Consider the following 14,332-nt stretch of genomic DNA (forward strand, 5'->3'; position numbering starts at 1 on the left):
TTCATGTCTTTTATAAGTGATAGTGAAAAGAGCTTGCAGACATAAATTTGTGACCCTTGCAATAGATTTTTTTTTAATTGTTTATTTTATTTTAAAGAACATTAATGGGCTCTGAGAGATAATGCAGAGAGTCAGACGTGTTTTCCAGAACTGGTTTTAGAGTTGTTTCGTGATAGTATCTATAATATTTAGATTAGGTAGTATTAACGTAAATCTTCCCTGCTATTGCCCTTAGTTTTCCTGTGTGTTTGTGGAGTCCCAATCCCATGGAGAATAGTCGGCACAGAAAATCTACAGCCCCTCAGTCCATCTCTTGAGATAATTAACATTTATAATCAATCATGAATTAAGCCTGGCCAATTGCAAAAGATCCATATCATCTGTCTGAAGCTGCCCATGCTAATTCCAGAAGAACAAAATAATATCTGTGTTTTAGAGAAGAGACTTTTTAAGGTTCAGAATTTTTCCATATGTATTCATTCTCTGTCACTGTCATATCAAAATAAGAGTAAATACTCTCTGCCACTTTTGAAAAACATCTTTTAAGAGCTTTTGTCCATGTCTGGTATACCTCCTGTTGAGAACAATTTAATGATGCAGTCATATGATATCTGATACAAGGTGTGTCTGAGATTTTTATAGGGCACTTAATTTAAAACAAGTTACAATAGCCCTTTGTTGTTCAGATACCTTTCTTCATAAGACAAGGGAGTAACATGCCTGCTGAACAAGTTGCTTTATAGTCTTTGTGCCATAGTCATAAAAATAAACATTTTTAGGAAAATAAATTTTTCCCTTCACATATGTCTGTTCTGCGGAAGCTGAAATTCTGTGGAAAGATCCATWACTCTGATTTGCCAACTTCCCTTGGCTTCTTAAAAAATCCAACCTCTCTGAATTCTGATCTGCAGAGTAACAGACATTTGTTTCATGAATTAAGAAGGGTTTCCCGCCTAGCCAATTATCTCTGAAAAGGTTTCATTTAAAGTTCAGGATCATCAGTGATCAGTGTCTCATTTACCAGGAGAAGATGGTTCAGATGATTTCTGAACTGAATTTTTGTTCAACAAGATGAGTTTTTTGCCAGTGACTCCTTTCAGTCTTTCTTTTATTTTCTTCTAAGTGCAATAGGTATCAGTCACCTCTTCTCCCAACAGAAGTAATCAGTTTGTGCGTGATTGAGGCTCAGAGAGYGCAATTGTGAAAATCAAAATTGCAGTATTTTCCTACACCAGGAGCTGAAAATTCTTTGGATGTGGTCTCCTGTTCCACTAAATTAGAAGGATACAAGGTGGAAATCTTCAGAGATTTGTTGTTTTCTGATGTACAACTTGAGCCTGTAGTAGAGACTCTTGATAATGGTTAGGCTGGCATAACACTGTTGAAATGTAGGAATCTAAAATCATTGAAGCCTATTATTTCAGGTTTAATGCATTTTTTATATCTGTTCAATACTCAAACAAACAAAAAGCTGCCACACACCAGTTGTTTCTTCTATATTCTGACCTCTAACAGCCTTCCTCACCTTAGAAAAACTTCATGTATTCTAGAGTTTTCTATCCCAGCAGAGCTGCTCATGGCAATACCCCTTTGTGTGAACTGCAGAAACAGAATGTATATTTTCTATTGTCTTATTTAAAAAGTATTGCATATATTGAAGACTAATGTTTTTTGCTGATTCCCAATATGCTTGTGTATATATTTATGTGTGTGTATATATATATGTACACATTTTTTTTTTTTCCAGCCAGGAACTAAGGTATCATATTTGCAAACCTTTCCTTTAAAGATTTGATCAGTAATTTTATGAATTAAATYTCTTTGAAGATATTGTTCTGCAAATCTAACAGCTGCTTTGTCTTGCATTCCTACCAAGTGTGGTTTCTGCCTGAGAGACCCAGAGTACTAGAAGGTCATATGTATTTCTTTTCCATTGTTGTTCTGGTTTTATGGACCTGGTAGTTGCAAACATGAGAGAAGTGAGTTTTAGGAATAATTTATATGACTTTCATGTTTTTTTCATGGGGAATGTGTTTAACACTTGTATAGGCTTTATTTCATAGAAAATGTCTGTTTTCTGGCTTGTTTCCAAAATAACATTATAAGCACCGTGACAGTTCTGTGTAAGAATTGTCCCTCTAATGAACTTCAAACTTTGAGGTTGTTGCTTAAGTTTTGTGAATTCCACTTGAGCAACAAATAAATAAATTTAAACTTACATATGAATGAATTTTAAGGATATTTGCAGTTTTAAATAACATTTTAGATCATTTATAGTTCAAAGTTTATGAACTCGTCGTAGGTTCATAGAAAGCGGGAAGTTCACAAGTGAATTAGGTCTTGATATAACAACAATAACTACATGTTCCTGGGTTGCTGAAGAGAGAAAAATTGGCCAACTATTAGTTGTTTAGTTCCAGAAAATAGCTTGTGAGGTGCAGTGAGTTCACAGAACCACTGGTACTACTGTTTCTTGGGAGTAATTTCCACTACTAGCAAARAGAAGGGAAGGAAGTTCTTTAATCACCTGAATGGTTATGGTGACTTAATAGGTGGTATGTTTCACTGGCTGTGACAGCCAAAGTGATCTTAGCCCAGGAAACAAATACACTTGTCTGAAATGTCCTAGCTTCCCAGATCAGCTAAGATTTGTTTCTCTGAGCCCAAACATTGCACTGCTATTGACTGGGAGTTGCACGTCCTACGCAATTACTAGACAGGGCTGCCTGCCCCTTTCAGACACACATGCTGCAAATTTGGAACCCTAACATTTCATTTCCAAAATAATTTAGGATTGCTAATCATTGAAATGTTCCTATATGTAAGAATACTTGCAAAACCTGCATCGCTGAGCATTAAAAACATTACAAATTTTCTATGACTTTCGTACATATCATAGACTCCTAATATACTGCTTACAGTGCTTTGAACTTCAGATAATCCTCCTGAAATCTTTGGAGCTGCATGTCAGGTGTATTAGTTAACACAAGCAAGGATGGTTGAATCGATCACATCATAATCATGAACACAATATTCTTGTCAAGTACAATGGGACAAACAAATTGCTGTGATAATAATTGCTTTTCAGAGTCAGGTTTCAGAAAAAAATAATTGTTCAATTATTTTTATTTCAATATTATGCTAGCTTTATAAAATAACAATTGAAATATGCTCTATTTGCTGATAAAACAAATAAAAACTTTTTTGTAATGAAATATTAGGAAAACAATATATGTGATCYGTTTGCAAATTTGTGCAATGTTATTTTAAAAACATTAACTTACATATGAGACTCATTGTTCATTTGCCTGTAAGAACATTGACAAGATTTATTTCATTAGTTCTTACAGATTTTCAGTTTTTTTCATTTTTAAAAAATGCTACAGTTAGAATGAAAGAGAATTAGTTAATTAGTTACATTAATACAATGTAAGGATCGTTGATGTGGTTACTGTCTTGTGAAGACTTCTTGTACTGGTCACAAAAATACTGAAATCAAGGGACGTTCTTTGTGGATCTATAGAGATATTTCACCATAGTCACACCGAGCATAACAAGGTTTAAGTAACAAAGCAGCAGTTTTCTTGATGGTCCAGTGTCCTTTTTTCAAAAAAGACTTAGGAGGAACTTTTAAAGTATATGCGTATACCGATACACACTCAGTRATATTTCTATACCCGAATACCTTTATAAAAGCAATATTTTGGGTGATTATGCTATTCCTCCATTAGTAGGCAATGTGGCCAACTGGGAGAAGATATTCAGAGCTGGTGCTGAGGACTTGATATCCACATTACACATTTCCTTTTTTTTTTTTTTTTTTTCTCCCACTGTGGACAGCTCTATTTGCTATGCGCCCATTCATATGGTGTTATATCTTCATCATGTCGCTCCTTATAGTTTCAAAACTGAAAAGAGTGTTTTTATACAACCATTCCATTCCCCTAACCGTTTTGATTATACCCCTTTATACCTATTTAATTCAAYTTACTCCTTTTGAGATGAGATGATGTGCCCTTCTGGCTGTCTTCAAGATGCAGACATGTCATAGATTTATGCGCTGACATCTTGTTTTTTGTTTTGTTCTTTATTTTGTGTCTAATCTCTCCCAATGTTCTATTTGCTATTTTGACTGCCACTAAACGTTGAGCTGTTTCATTCAAAGAACCATCTGCAATGACTTCAAGACTTTTCCTGAGCGATGATTGCTAATTTAGAATTGATCACTGTGTATTTATAGTTAGTGATTTTTTTTTTCCATGCATATTGCTTTATATTCACTGGTACTGAATTTCTTTTTCTTATTTTATTGCCTAGTCGCTCAATATTGTGAGATCCTTTGCAGTCAGCTTTTTTTTATTGCCCYAAATAAACGAAAGCTGTTATCTCACAATAGTCTTGAAACCAGGTTAGTCTGACAAAACTTGCTTTACTTCATTAGCATGTTTTGAGATATTTTCCATGTAATTTTTCATGAAAACAAAAAGAAAATGATTGCTTGTATAGAAAACAGAGGAGAATGGTCAAGCGTTTCATGGTTTTTCCTTTTTTTTTTTTTTTTTTTGGAGAGTTAAAGATACACAAAAAAAGATACACAAAAAGATACACAAAAAAAGATACACAAAAAGATACACAAAAAAAGATACACAAAAATGTTAACTAAACAGTGGGTCTTTTCAATGTAATTTCCAAATTATTTGTATTATTTTATAGGTCTCTTCTTGGAATGCCTCTTTCTGATCTTGATTTTGCATGTGAAGATTTTGACTAGTGAGAGGAAACATAGATGTCTGATCTGCTTCCATTAATGTACAGGGTAAATTTTGGCTGAAGTTTTGCAAACAAAACCTCAGCTCTTTATTCAAATAGCTCAACAGAAACATTCAAGAAGCTAATAAAGATAGAAAGGTTTCTTTCTTTAAAGGAGTTCAATTCCTGGCAGTGACGAGGCTGTTGCACAGTGCAAGCTTGTCTTAGTTTCTTCTGCATAGCTCTCTTAAATGTGTTCAGCTTTTACAGATTCCAGGACCTTTAAGTCTGCCATTCTAAACAGCATTACAAATGTTTCCCTAATTTATTATCTGGAAGGGCTGTAGTGGAGAAAAGTGAGATAGGATACCATTACTTCCTTCACAGCATGCTAATGTAGAGCAGCGCATCAGTACTCTGGCATTATCTTGCTCATAAACGTCTGCGGCAGATATTGGCCAGATTGTACAGTATTTTGGAAATATTACTGCTTCTGGCAAGTATTATTTGTCAGCAGCTTTTGGTCTTAAAAGCAAAAAAAGGAGTTGCTGCAAAAGGGGATTTATTCTGTTGGTCAGCAGGGTTTTTTATTCCGCTTTTTCCTAGACACCAAATATAAACTCACGGTCAACTTGTGATGGATTTCAAAGAAAACTAGAGAAAGGGAGACAGCTAAAGACAAATTTTAAGAAGTGATCTCAGTAAATCAAGTGATGGATTAAACAAAGAGGTGGCTGTTCTTTGATGGTCAACTTCTGTCAAAAGTGTGGCGCTTAGATCTTTTGCCATAAAAAACTCTTAGAAAGAAATACTATGTTAATAAAATGGTGTATGAGTTAAAATGTCCTTACTGCATTAGTTCTTTTCAATGAAGACCTATGTAGAAAGATGATTTACACTCTGATTCATTAATGTGTAAAAGGTTGATATTTCTCTTCTAAATTCCCAAAGGTTCCTGAACCAGCACTTGCCCTCTCGCTTCCATTTATTACAGCTCATTAGCTGTCTCCTTCCCCAGTTTTCTTTCGTCAGGATGATTCTGATATGCTGAACTGTTCTGATCTATTGATTAGAAACAGTCAAAATTCAGGGTACCTTTGGTTTTTGAAGGAGCTGTGCTAAGAACCAGAAAAATCACACTTTAAAAAAATGCACCTATAAGTAGAAGGATAGGGAACTTATCTTTCTTTCTAAGAATTCCTAAGTCCCCAAAAAGCATTAAAAATCTCTGGAAAAAAAAATGTTGGTAGTTGATATTGGCCTTTAAGAAAAAGTCAAATTTTACATTTAGAAACAGAACCTTTAACCATTTTGTTTTTCACTTCATATTCAGGACAGTCAGCCATTTTGTTGCTAAGTAGTTAGTTAAGTCTGTTAAGTAAAAAACAAGATGTTTTAGTTATGTAGTTAAGCTTTTTTTGATATCCAGAGCACTTTCGATATATGGAACTTCTGTCTTTCAAACTCGCTGTCACTCTGGCAGATTGTTTCAAGGGTACCTCAAGAAGTGGGAGAAAACAAGAGTCTACAGAGTTCCTAGTGAGGAGTTTTAAATGAAGATGGTGATAATTTATTTCACTTTAATTGTCAAGTAAAACTTCTTGTCAGTTATGGGGACTGAATTTTGTACATAGTCTGAGCCAATGGTGCAGATAATTCTCTGATGCTTTGCAGACCACAGAACGATTGGGTGCTTTCGTTCCAATTTCTGTCAACCACATTACCTTAATAGTGTCATTATGGCACAGTTACCATAAACTGGTTTCCAGTAGGCTTTCTATTATGGGTAAATATTGAATGACATGAGCTGCTGCTTCTGGTGATGTAACTTCTAGGCCATAATTTCAGTTCTGGTTACAGCACAATAGGAAGAAAAAGTAGCATTACTCTAGATAATGATCATGCTTTGCATTACATGAAGCATTCCACTCAGTTATGTTACTTAAAGTAGTTCTTGATATTTCCTATAATAGATAAAGAATACATGTGGAAGCTTTTTTTTTTTTTTAAAAGATGATTAATATAGTTTAACAGCTACAAGGTTTTATTAATTGCATAGCAGATGTTCAAAGTTCATACAGCTAGAAAATTCTTATATTTTTATAAAAACTGTCCAAATCAGTTAAAAATGTGCTGACCTCACATATAGTCTCAGCTTTGAAGCTGAGAGTTTTGAAGCTTTTCATTAGCATCCAGAAGTTCACTATAAGAGAAAAGTCCAATGGTCTTTCTGCCAAAATTCTGGTGGACTGAATGTTACTAATGTAGAAATATTTGAGTAAGGGAGAAGTGGAGCAAGGCAGAAGGCATATGCAGCCATTGCAAACTGCRTAAGTTAGTTAATTTTGATACTTTTTTTTTCTGCTCTAAGGTCTGTAATGTGGTGATGTTCTCTGGAATGCTGCTCTTGACAGATTCCTTATAGAAATAATTGATTTGATGAAACAGATCTATTGTCATATGACAACTATATTTTTTGGACTGATTATGCTCCCAATGCAGTTATCATCCCTGCACCCCATGCAATTTTTCAGAATTATGAACAGGAGAGAAATATGATTTGGTATAATTTCTTGCTATAGATCAATCCCCCCACACCTCTTTCTTTTTTTATTTTATTTTTTTGATCCATTTTCTGAAATTGGAACATGCAGTGTGTATTTTTTGAGATRTATGTGCATATATAGTGGGTTGTGGGTATAATGGAGACAGTAGTATTATATGGAGATAATCTTAGCATCAGTGGTGTGCATTCATTTTTAACTCTAATCTGAAGGACTGACAGCGCTCTGTCATCCTGGAAGAGTTCAGTTATCCTCTGCATATGTGTTTTTTACTATGCTTAAATGTGTTTTATTTATACTCTAAAAATATGAGTTTTTTCAGAGTGTGATGTTATAATTACTTTTGTTTTGTTTTTGTTTTTTTGTTTTTTGTAATTGCAGTTGTTTCTTATCCTTACTGCTGGTAGCTGCTGTCGTTTGGAAAATCAAACAAACCTGTTGGGCTTCTCGACGGAGAGAGGTATCAGTGACTTTAAGATTATTGTGGTGACTTTAATTTCCRACAAATGAGAGCTTTAATGAACAATCTCACCTACCCGTTGCCCTGTCTGCACAGTTAGATCTCTCTCTGAACGTACCATCTATTGTTTGGAGTTTTGAGGAGGAAAGGAAGAAGAAAATTTCCTTTCCTGGTTAAAAATTACAGAAATCAGAGTATTAAATTACAGACAGCAAAATTGTCTTTCTAGTGGAATATTAAGCTCTCAAATACTGAAAATAGTGCTGTAAAAAAACATTGATAAGTAAAATGAACACCGAATCATATCATCTCAAACTTGGAAGCTATTCTGTTCTCTTATTATTTGCAACTGCTATTAAAGCCTTGAAACAGGCAGCAGGATAGAGCCCTCTGCAAATTCTTTTTTTTTTTTTTTGCCAATATTCTAATTCTAAGCAAAGTTTTAGTGCTTTGATATGAGTAGTTTTGTCATTAAAATCATGGCACAATTGAAACTGTTCAGTAAATACTTATATACAAGGTCACCTTACTCTTTTGAAGTGTAAATTGGTATCATTTATTTGGGCAATTGAGTCTAAATATTTGTTCTTATTTTTATTTTACAACTGATTAAACTTAGATGAGATTAATCCGAGGTTTGTGTTGAGTGCTGTATATAAACAGCGTGATTCAAACAACATATACTGATATTCGTTGTGCTTAATTTTATTCTTATAAAGAAAAGTCCTCAAACATTATTGTTTTCCCTTGAGGCATCTGATCTTGATAATTTTTAGAATCTTCTTGCATAATCTAAATTTCTTAAACAAATTAAGCAAGCCAAATCTTGGTCTAATTAATTAATTTTTCCTAGTATACTGGCACCCTGATGGTTTACTAAATTTCCTCCCCACCCCACTGCAATTGGAAATCTATTGCAAGTCTATGAGTTCTTTAAAAGAGTTAGATAACTCATTTACCAGTTTCCTTCAATTGAATTATAGTGTACTCATGCCCAGGCTTAGTTTTGCAGTACTACAGAGAAAGATGATACAGCTTTAGTTATTTTGTTTATATATTATTTAATTCATGTGAATATTATTAAATATATTTTTTGATTAAAGTGGTCATATATCTATTAATACTTGCAAATTATTTGCAAATTATTTTAAAGCTCATTAAAAATTCATTTGAATTTGTCTCTGCATTTAATTCGCTAAAAATAATGTTTTGTAGCTTTGTACTGTGACCAAATGCAGCAATTTTTGTTTGCATTTCTGGTGTTGATCAGATGATTTTGTTGACAATTTTAAGTTCATTCATTTAAGTTCATTGTCATTGTTGACAATGAATGAGTTTACAGATTTAAGGACAGTGTTTTCTGTCATAGCCCTCCAACATTTGAGAAATGTTTTTTGAAAATATAGTCTCTAAGCATTTTGGAACATGTCCCCATAGGAAGAGATTTTAGAAAATTTCCAATTTTTATTTGCCTGATATCATAGGAAGTATCTGTAAGTTAGTATGGTAGCTCATATGAGCTACCATAAATGCAACATAACTCTGTATTATTTCTTTTGGAAGAACAAAATAGAAATACTTGGAGGTTGACTTAAAATGTTCAGAAATTTTTGCTTCAAGATGATTCATTATTTTTCTTGAATATAGCTAGTGAAATTTTGTTGTCTTTCATTTCGGAATGTTTCTTGGAACATTTTGAAACAAGTATGTGTTTTCATATGTTTTATGTAAGGCATAAAACTGCATCTAGAGTGTGGCAAAGTTGTGATTTGTAAAAGCTTGAGCAAATGGCATTTATTTTCTTTCTCTTGCTGCTTATCAATGCCAGTCATATTGAATATTAATTTTCAGTCAAACTCCACGTACTGTTCTCCATTGTTCTAGATCAGCAGATGTTGGTTTTGTAGGTAGCACATACTTTAAGGTTTCAGAATAAAGAGTGAATTATATAAGTAACACATTAATAGAAGGATCAGTCTATCATTGATGAGAACTCCGAAGTACCTATGGCTAAAGCCTGCCCATTTAGACTGACAGGCTTTCCAGTTCTTTCATCATACTTGGAACACAGGCACATTTGACTGTTTAGGTACTACCTTCCTTATGTATACTACCTATAATGGAACAAGAAATATATCAGAAAGATAAACAAAAGTGAAAAACTGTGTTAATAATTATTCATCATTATTGTTCTTCTCAGTCTGTTTTCTACAAGAGGAGAGCCGTACTATTCAGTTCTTTTGATCTTTTAGTAATGATTTTTATTAGACTGTTAAGGTAATCATATAATTTTTGAGGTATTCGTAGATTCCTCTGTGTATTTGAAAATTCAGAACCTTGTCCTGTTTTGCCTTCTGACCATAATGCTTGGCTAAATTGGGTCATTGCTGATTTTAGTTAGAGGTGTGGCGTCAATCCAGCTCCTTGCAAAAGAAGAGAGAGCTGTTTGCCTTATGTAGAAGGAATGTCTCCATTTTCCCAAAGATTTAGAAATATTCCCTCCAATTCCTGCCTAATATTTTGCCCAATGAACAAACATTTATCTTCGGCTGTCCAGACAAGTTCCCAAATCTTACTGAGTAGTTCACTTGAATTTAGGATCTACTATGTAAATAGTAAAAGAATAGTGTAAGAAATTATTTTATATACATGTTAAAAGTTCCAGGTTATTTCTTCCAGCAGATACTAACTGGTGCTTGTCAATATTGAATTAAATTTCTCTTCTTCGTAGTCACTGTCTTTTTGATTAGTTTTTTAAATTTTTTTACATATTGTTTCTCATCTTTTTCTTAGATTGCTCTCTGTTAAGATGTACTTGATCTCTTTTTCTAAGTCTATTTGAACATCTATATTTATACTTTAACTCTTGGCTGAACTTTTTTTCTTCTTTCCTGACTTCTGAAAAGGCAAGAAACAGACGATAGACTCTCTCACCTTATACCATCTAAGTTATTCACCTTGTGCATTGAAAGAAAATAGGAAGTCCCATTTCTTTTGTTTCATGATTCCAAGAAGATCAATGAAATATTGAAGAGGAGAACATGAAGAACTTCCTGCCTGGCATCCCTTGACCCCCCCAAACAGATCAGTAGCATTTAAGAAATGTTTATAAGAAAGACTGGAAATATTGCTCATCTGAGAGAGCTTGATCCTTGAAAGGATTATTCTTATGGAATCATCCTGCTCGTGAAAAAAATCTGAAGGATTTGGGAACATTCTTACAGATACCGAGCTCCAAACTCTGTGTGAAGAGCAGGATATTTATATACATGTGGGAATAAACAGAGGGTGATATATATTCATTTGTCAGATAAATTAAAAGAGTTCCTAAGCATTTGAGGTTTAGAAACAAAAAAGCATTTTTAGAACAGTCTTGTACTGCATAAAATCTTAGATATGTACTCTAGGTTTTAAAATCTTTCATCCTTCTTTTTCCTTCAGAGACTCACAAATCTTTCTAGCAGTACCCTTCAGTGAAATTTCAGTTGTTAGCTGACAGGATGAAAAACTGAGAGCTGTCATTTTCTCCCAAAAGATTTGTTCGACCCCTCTCATATTTTATACCCAGAATTCACCAAGAGCGCATCCATGACATTTCAATCTGACCCTCTCTTTTTCTTATTTATACAACAACAGCAAAAAAAGATGTATCACTTARATTCACTAAATAAGAAAGTGGAAGAGAACGTTTATTTTCTTTCTGTATTCAATCTTTTGTTGAGAATGGATACAAGAAGATCTGTTCCTAGATCATATTATAGAAAAGCTTGACAGGTTGTCTGCCAGTCTTGTAGTGGCTCAAAGGTTTTGTCCCATGAATTGCTTCCAATCGAAAGGCACCACATTATGGATAGAATTTGCATCCAGAAATTTTCCCATGAATAGTATCCTGAATGTTTGTTTTTCCTAACAAGATTACAGTGAGGTCACTCGCATAGCTCACATGAATGGGGCTAGAATCTATTTGATCTTGGCAAATACTTGTCTTTCATTAGGTGAAGCAGTTGCTGGTGATGTAGTCTCTGTACTAGGAGTTCAGCTAGTTGTTTTAGAGAGTCACACATGCTGAAATATCGTGATGTTTGCTGTCATTGACTGACTTGCCCTCCCTCCCCACACAGAGACACACACACAAAATACACTCATGTGTCAATACTTGTGTCTGTGTTGGTTCAGGTTGATAAAATTAAAATGCAATTGTACATTCCTATTAAAACCCCCTTTTTACCTACTCCTATAATTACACACTAGAAAGGATGTGTGTATCTTAAAAAGATGACTTAGGCTCTTTCTTCCTCATGTAACACACTATATGTCTCCTGAAAAATGAGGAAATAATGCATGATTGCACATTTATGTAAAAATGTTTGAAAGCACCATATTATAAGTGTAAAGTGCTTGCCTAACTTTAAAGGTTAATATCATTCYGTTATTGGAATTTTCATATTTATATATAGAATTTCATTATACAGTCAGCTGTGCACCATTTGCCTGCCTGAAAGAATAGCACACACAATCATAAAAACATGAGCCTGGAGAGAATGCTCACTTTATGCAGTGTGTGGGTGCCACACAACTTATTGCTTCATTTTATTCGATAAGCTTATGTTTGATTAAAAAAAAAAAAAATCTTTCTAGACTTAATTTTAATATCAAGGTAGTTTTATTCTCCTGAATATTCAAAGATTCTTAAAAACACACAAATGAAACTGAAGTAGACTGTTTAATAGCAGTAACAATTCATGTAATAGGTCTAAGCTCATTTCTGTGGTAACCCTTATAAGAACAAGTCCACTTATGTCAATTGTGCTAATGAATGTAGGCAATACATGGATTCCAGATAGAGCTATTTTGCTGTATATTGTAAGGACATTTGTTTTTTAAAAATATTCTTTTCATAAAAGACAATAATGGCTTTTGGTATATTTAGCACAGTTTATGGAACATGTTTATCATAGGGAAATTAATATACATGGAGCATAATGTATTCTCAAATACCAAAAAAAGTATTTAAGGGAGTACTTTGTACATCTGTGCATTTCAATATGGGCAAGGGAACACCGATGGTAAATGCAAAGAATTGAAGAAATATTCATATGTATAATTGAAGTACTCAATTGCATAATATTATTAATGTGTGTAGGTGTCTACAGGATTATGCACTTTGTATTTAAAACGTGTGAACCTTTCATAGCACTTTTCTTTGTGGCTTCTCCTCTGTTGCTTAGCAAATACCTTYCAAGTCTGTATGTACTTAGTCATAGGCTGTGTGAGTAATCCCACTAAAGTCAAAGGAGCTATTCACAGGGCCAGAATCTCAGCTTGTTATATTGCTGTAGCTCTTTTGAAATCAATATAGCTGTGACTGCTTATATCAACTGAAGAGCTAGTTTTACTGAGGGATAGCTAAAGGTATTTATTTTAGGCTGACTTTTTCTGCCTTTCCAATCTAAAATGTAGGTATCTTTCTGAATGAACCTCTCRGGGATCTGTGCCTAGTTAGCACACTAAGTCTTGTCTTATGGATTCCTCTGAAGTCAGCATTTCTAAATACTCTACATTGTCRTCTCTATATGTATTATAATTCTAACGTCATGGAAGGTATTAAATGTAATGATGAAGACGCTAAAGGTGCTTATAGATGGACTGCTCCGTGTTAAAGTCAAAGCTTARTATATTTCAAATGTAATGGCCAATGCAACTGGATATGTGGTATGTATGTATACAAATATTTATAGATATGCTTTTACATGCATACATAGGTGTATATGCTTATGTCACGAGGAACCCAGGAACACAAAGTATACAGYAGAACTTTGGGCTAGAAGAAGTCTTTAAAGGAAGCTTAGTTACACAATACTTTCTGCAAAACTTAAGAGTAGCTATTCTTTTTCAAGTATATAATTACACAATGGTGATCTTTTCTGGAGCTATAGGTTTTATTGTTCCTACAGTTCACATAGAATAGTTGAGAGTTAATGTGAACTAATATAAAGGAAGCTCATTACATTTATTTTCCACAGATAATTAATAATTTATACATAACCTTTGGCTTTCCTTTCATCTATGAGTATTGACAAAAGTCACATAAAATCATAGTATGTGTGGAAAGAATGCTTTGAAATGCAAAATTTAATTAAAATTAATGTAATGTTATTTTAGGACAGTTGTGTAGTTGAAAAAGTACTATAGGGAATATGAATATTTGAATAGATCATTATTTTTAACTGTCCTGCTCTTTATACACAAGTCATTTCTGGAAAACAGAAAATACCATTTCTGTGGTATTTTGGCTGGAATTTATTGGATTCAGTGCACCATTACAGTCAGTTATATTATAATATCAATAAATTACTCTAGACTGTTTTACCAATCGATTGAAACACATGTAATTAATAAAAATGAAACCACAATAAACCTTGTAGCTTGAGCTTTTTCAGCTTTCCGATGCTCCTCATAAATTTTGAAAATCCTAATTAATTAGGCTTATCACATCTAAATAGCTGGAGTCTCTTAGTCTTTTATATTCTGTGCAGCCACCGTTTGAAATGCAATTGTG

At 33.6% G+C, this 14,332-nt stretch overlaps 1 protein-coding gene across 1 annotated transcript in view; it reads left to right on the plus strand.

Moving 5' to 3' along the window:
- Window positions 1-14,332, plus strand: part of ATRNL1 (attractin like 1) — a 406,499-nt gene that overhangs the window by 205,796 nt on the left and 186,371 nt on the right. The window contains exon 27 of the mRNA XM_026050694.1: window positions 7,695-7,773. Within this exon, the coding sequence (XP_025906479.1) occupies window positions 7,695-7,773 (79 nt within the window). The remainder of the gene's footprint in view (window positions 1-7,694; window positions 7,774-14,332) is intronic.

This window comes from Nothoprocta perdicaria, unplaced genomic scaffold (genome assembly GCF_003342845.1).
Source record: "Nothoprocta perdicaria isolate Ctin4 unplaced genomic scaffold, notPer1 scaffold_7, whole genome shotgun sequence".
In the NCBI taxonomy this organism is placed as follows: domain Eukaryota; kingdom Metazoa; phylum Chordata; class Aves; order Tinamiformes; family Tinamidae; genus Nothoprocta; species Nothoprocta perdicaria.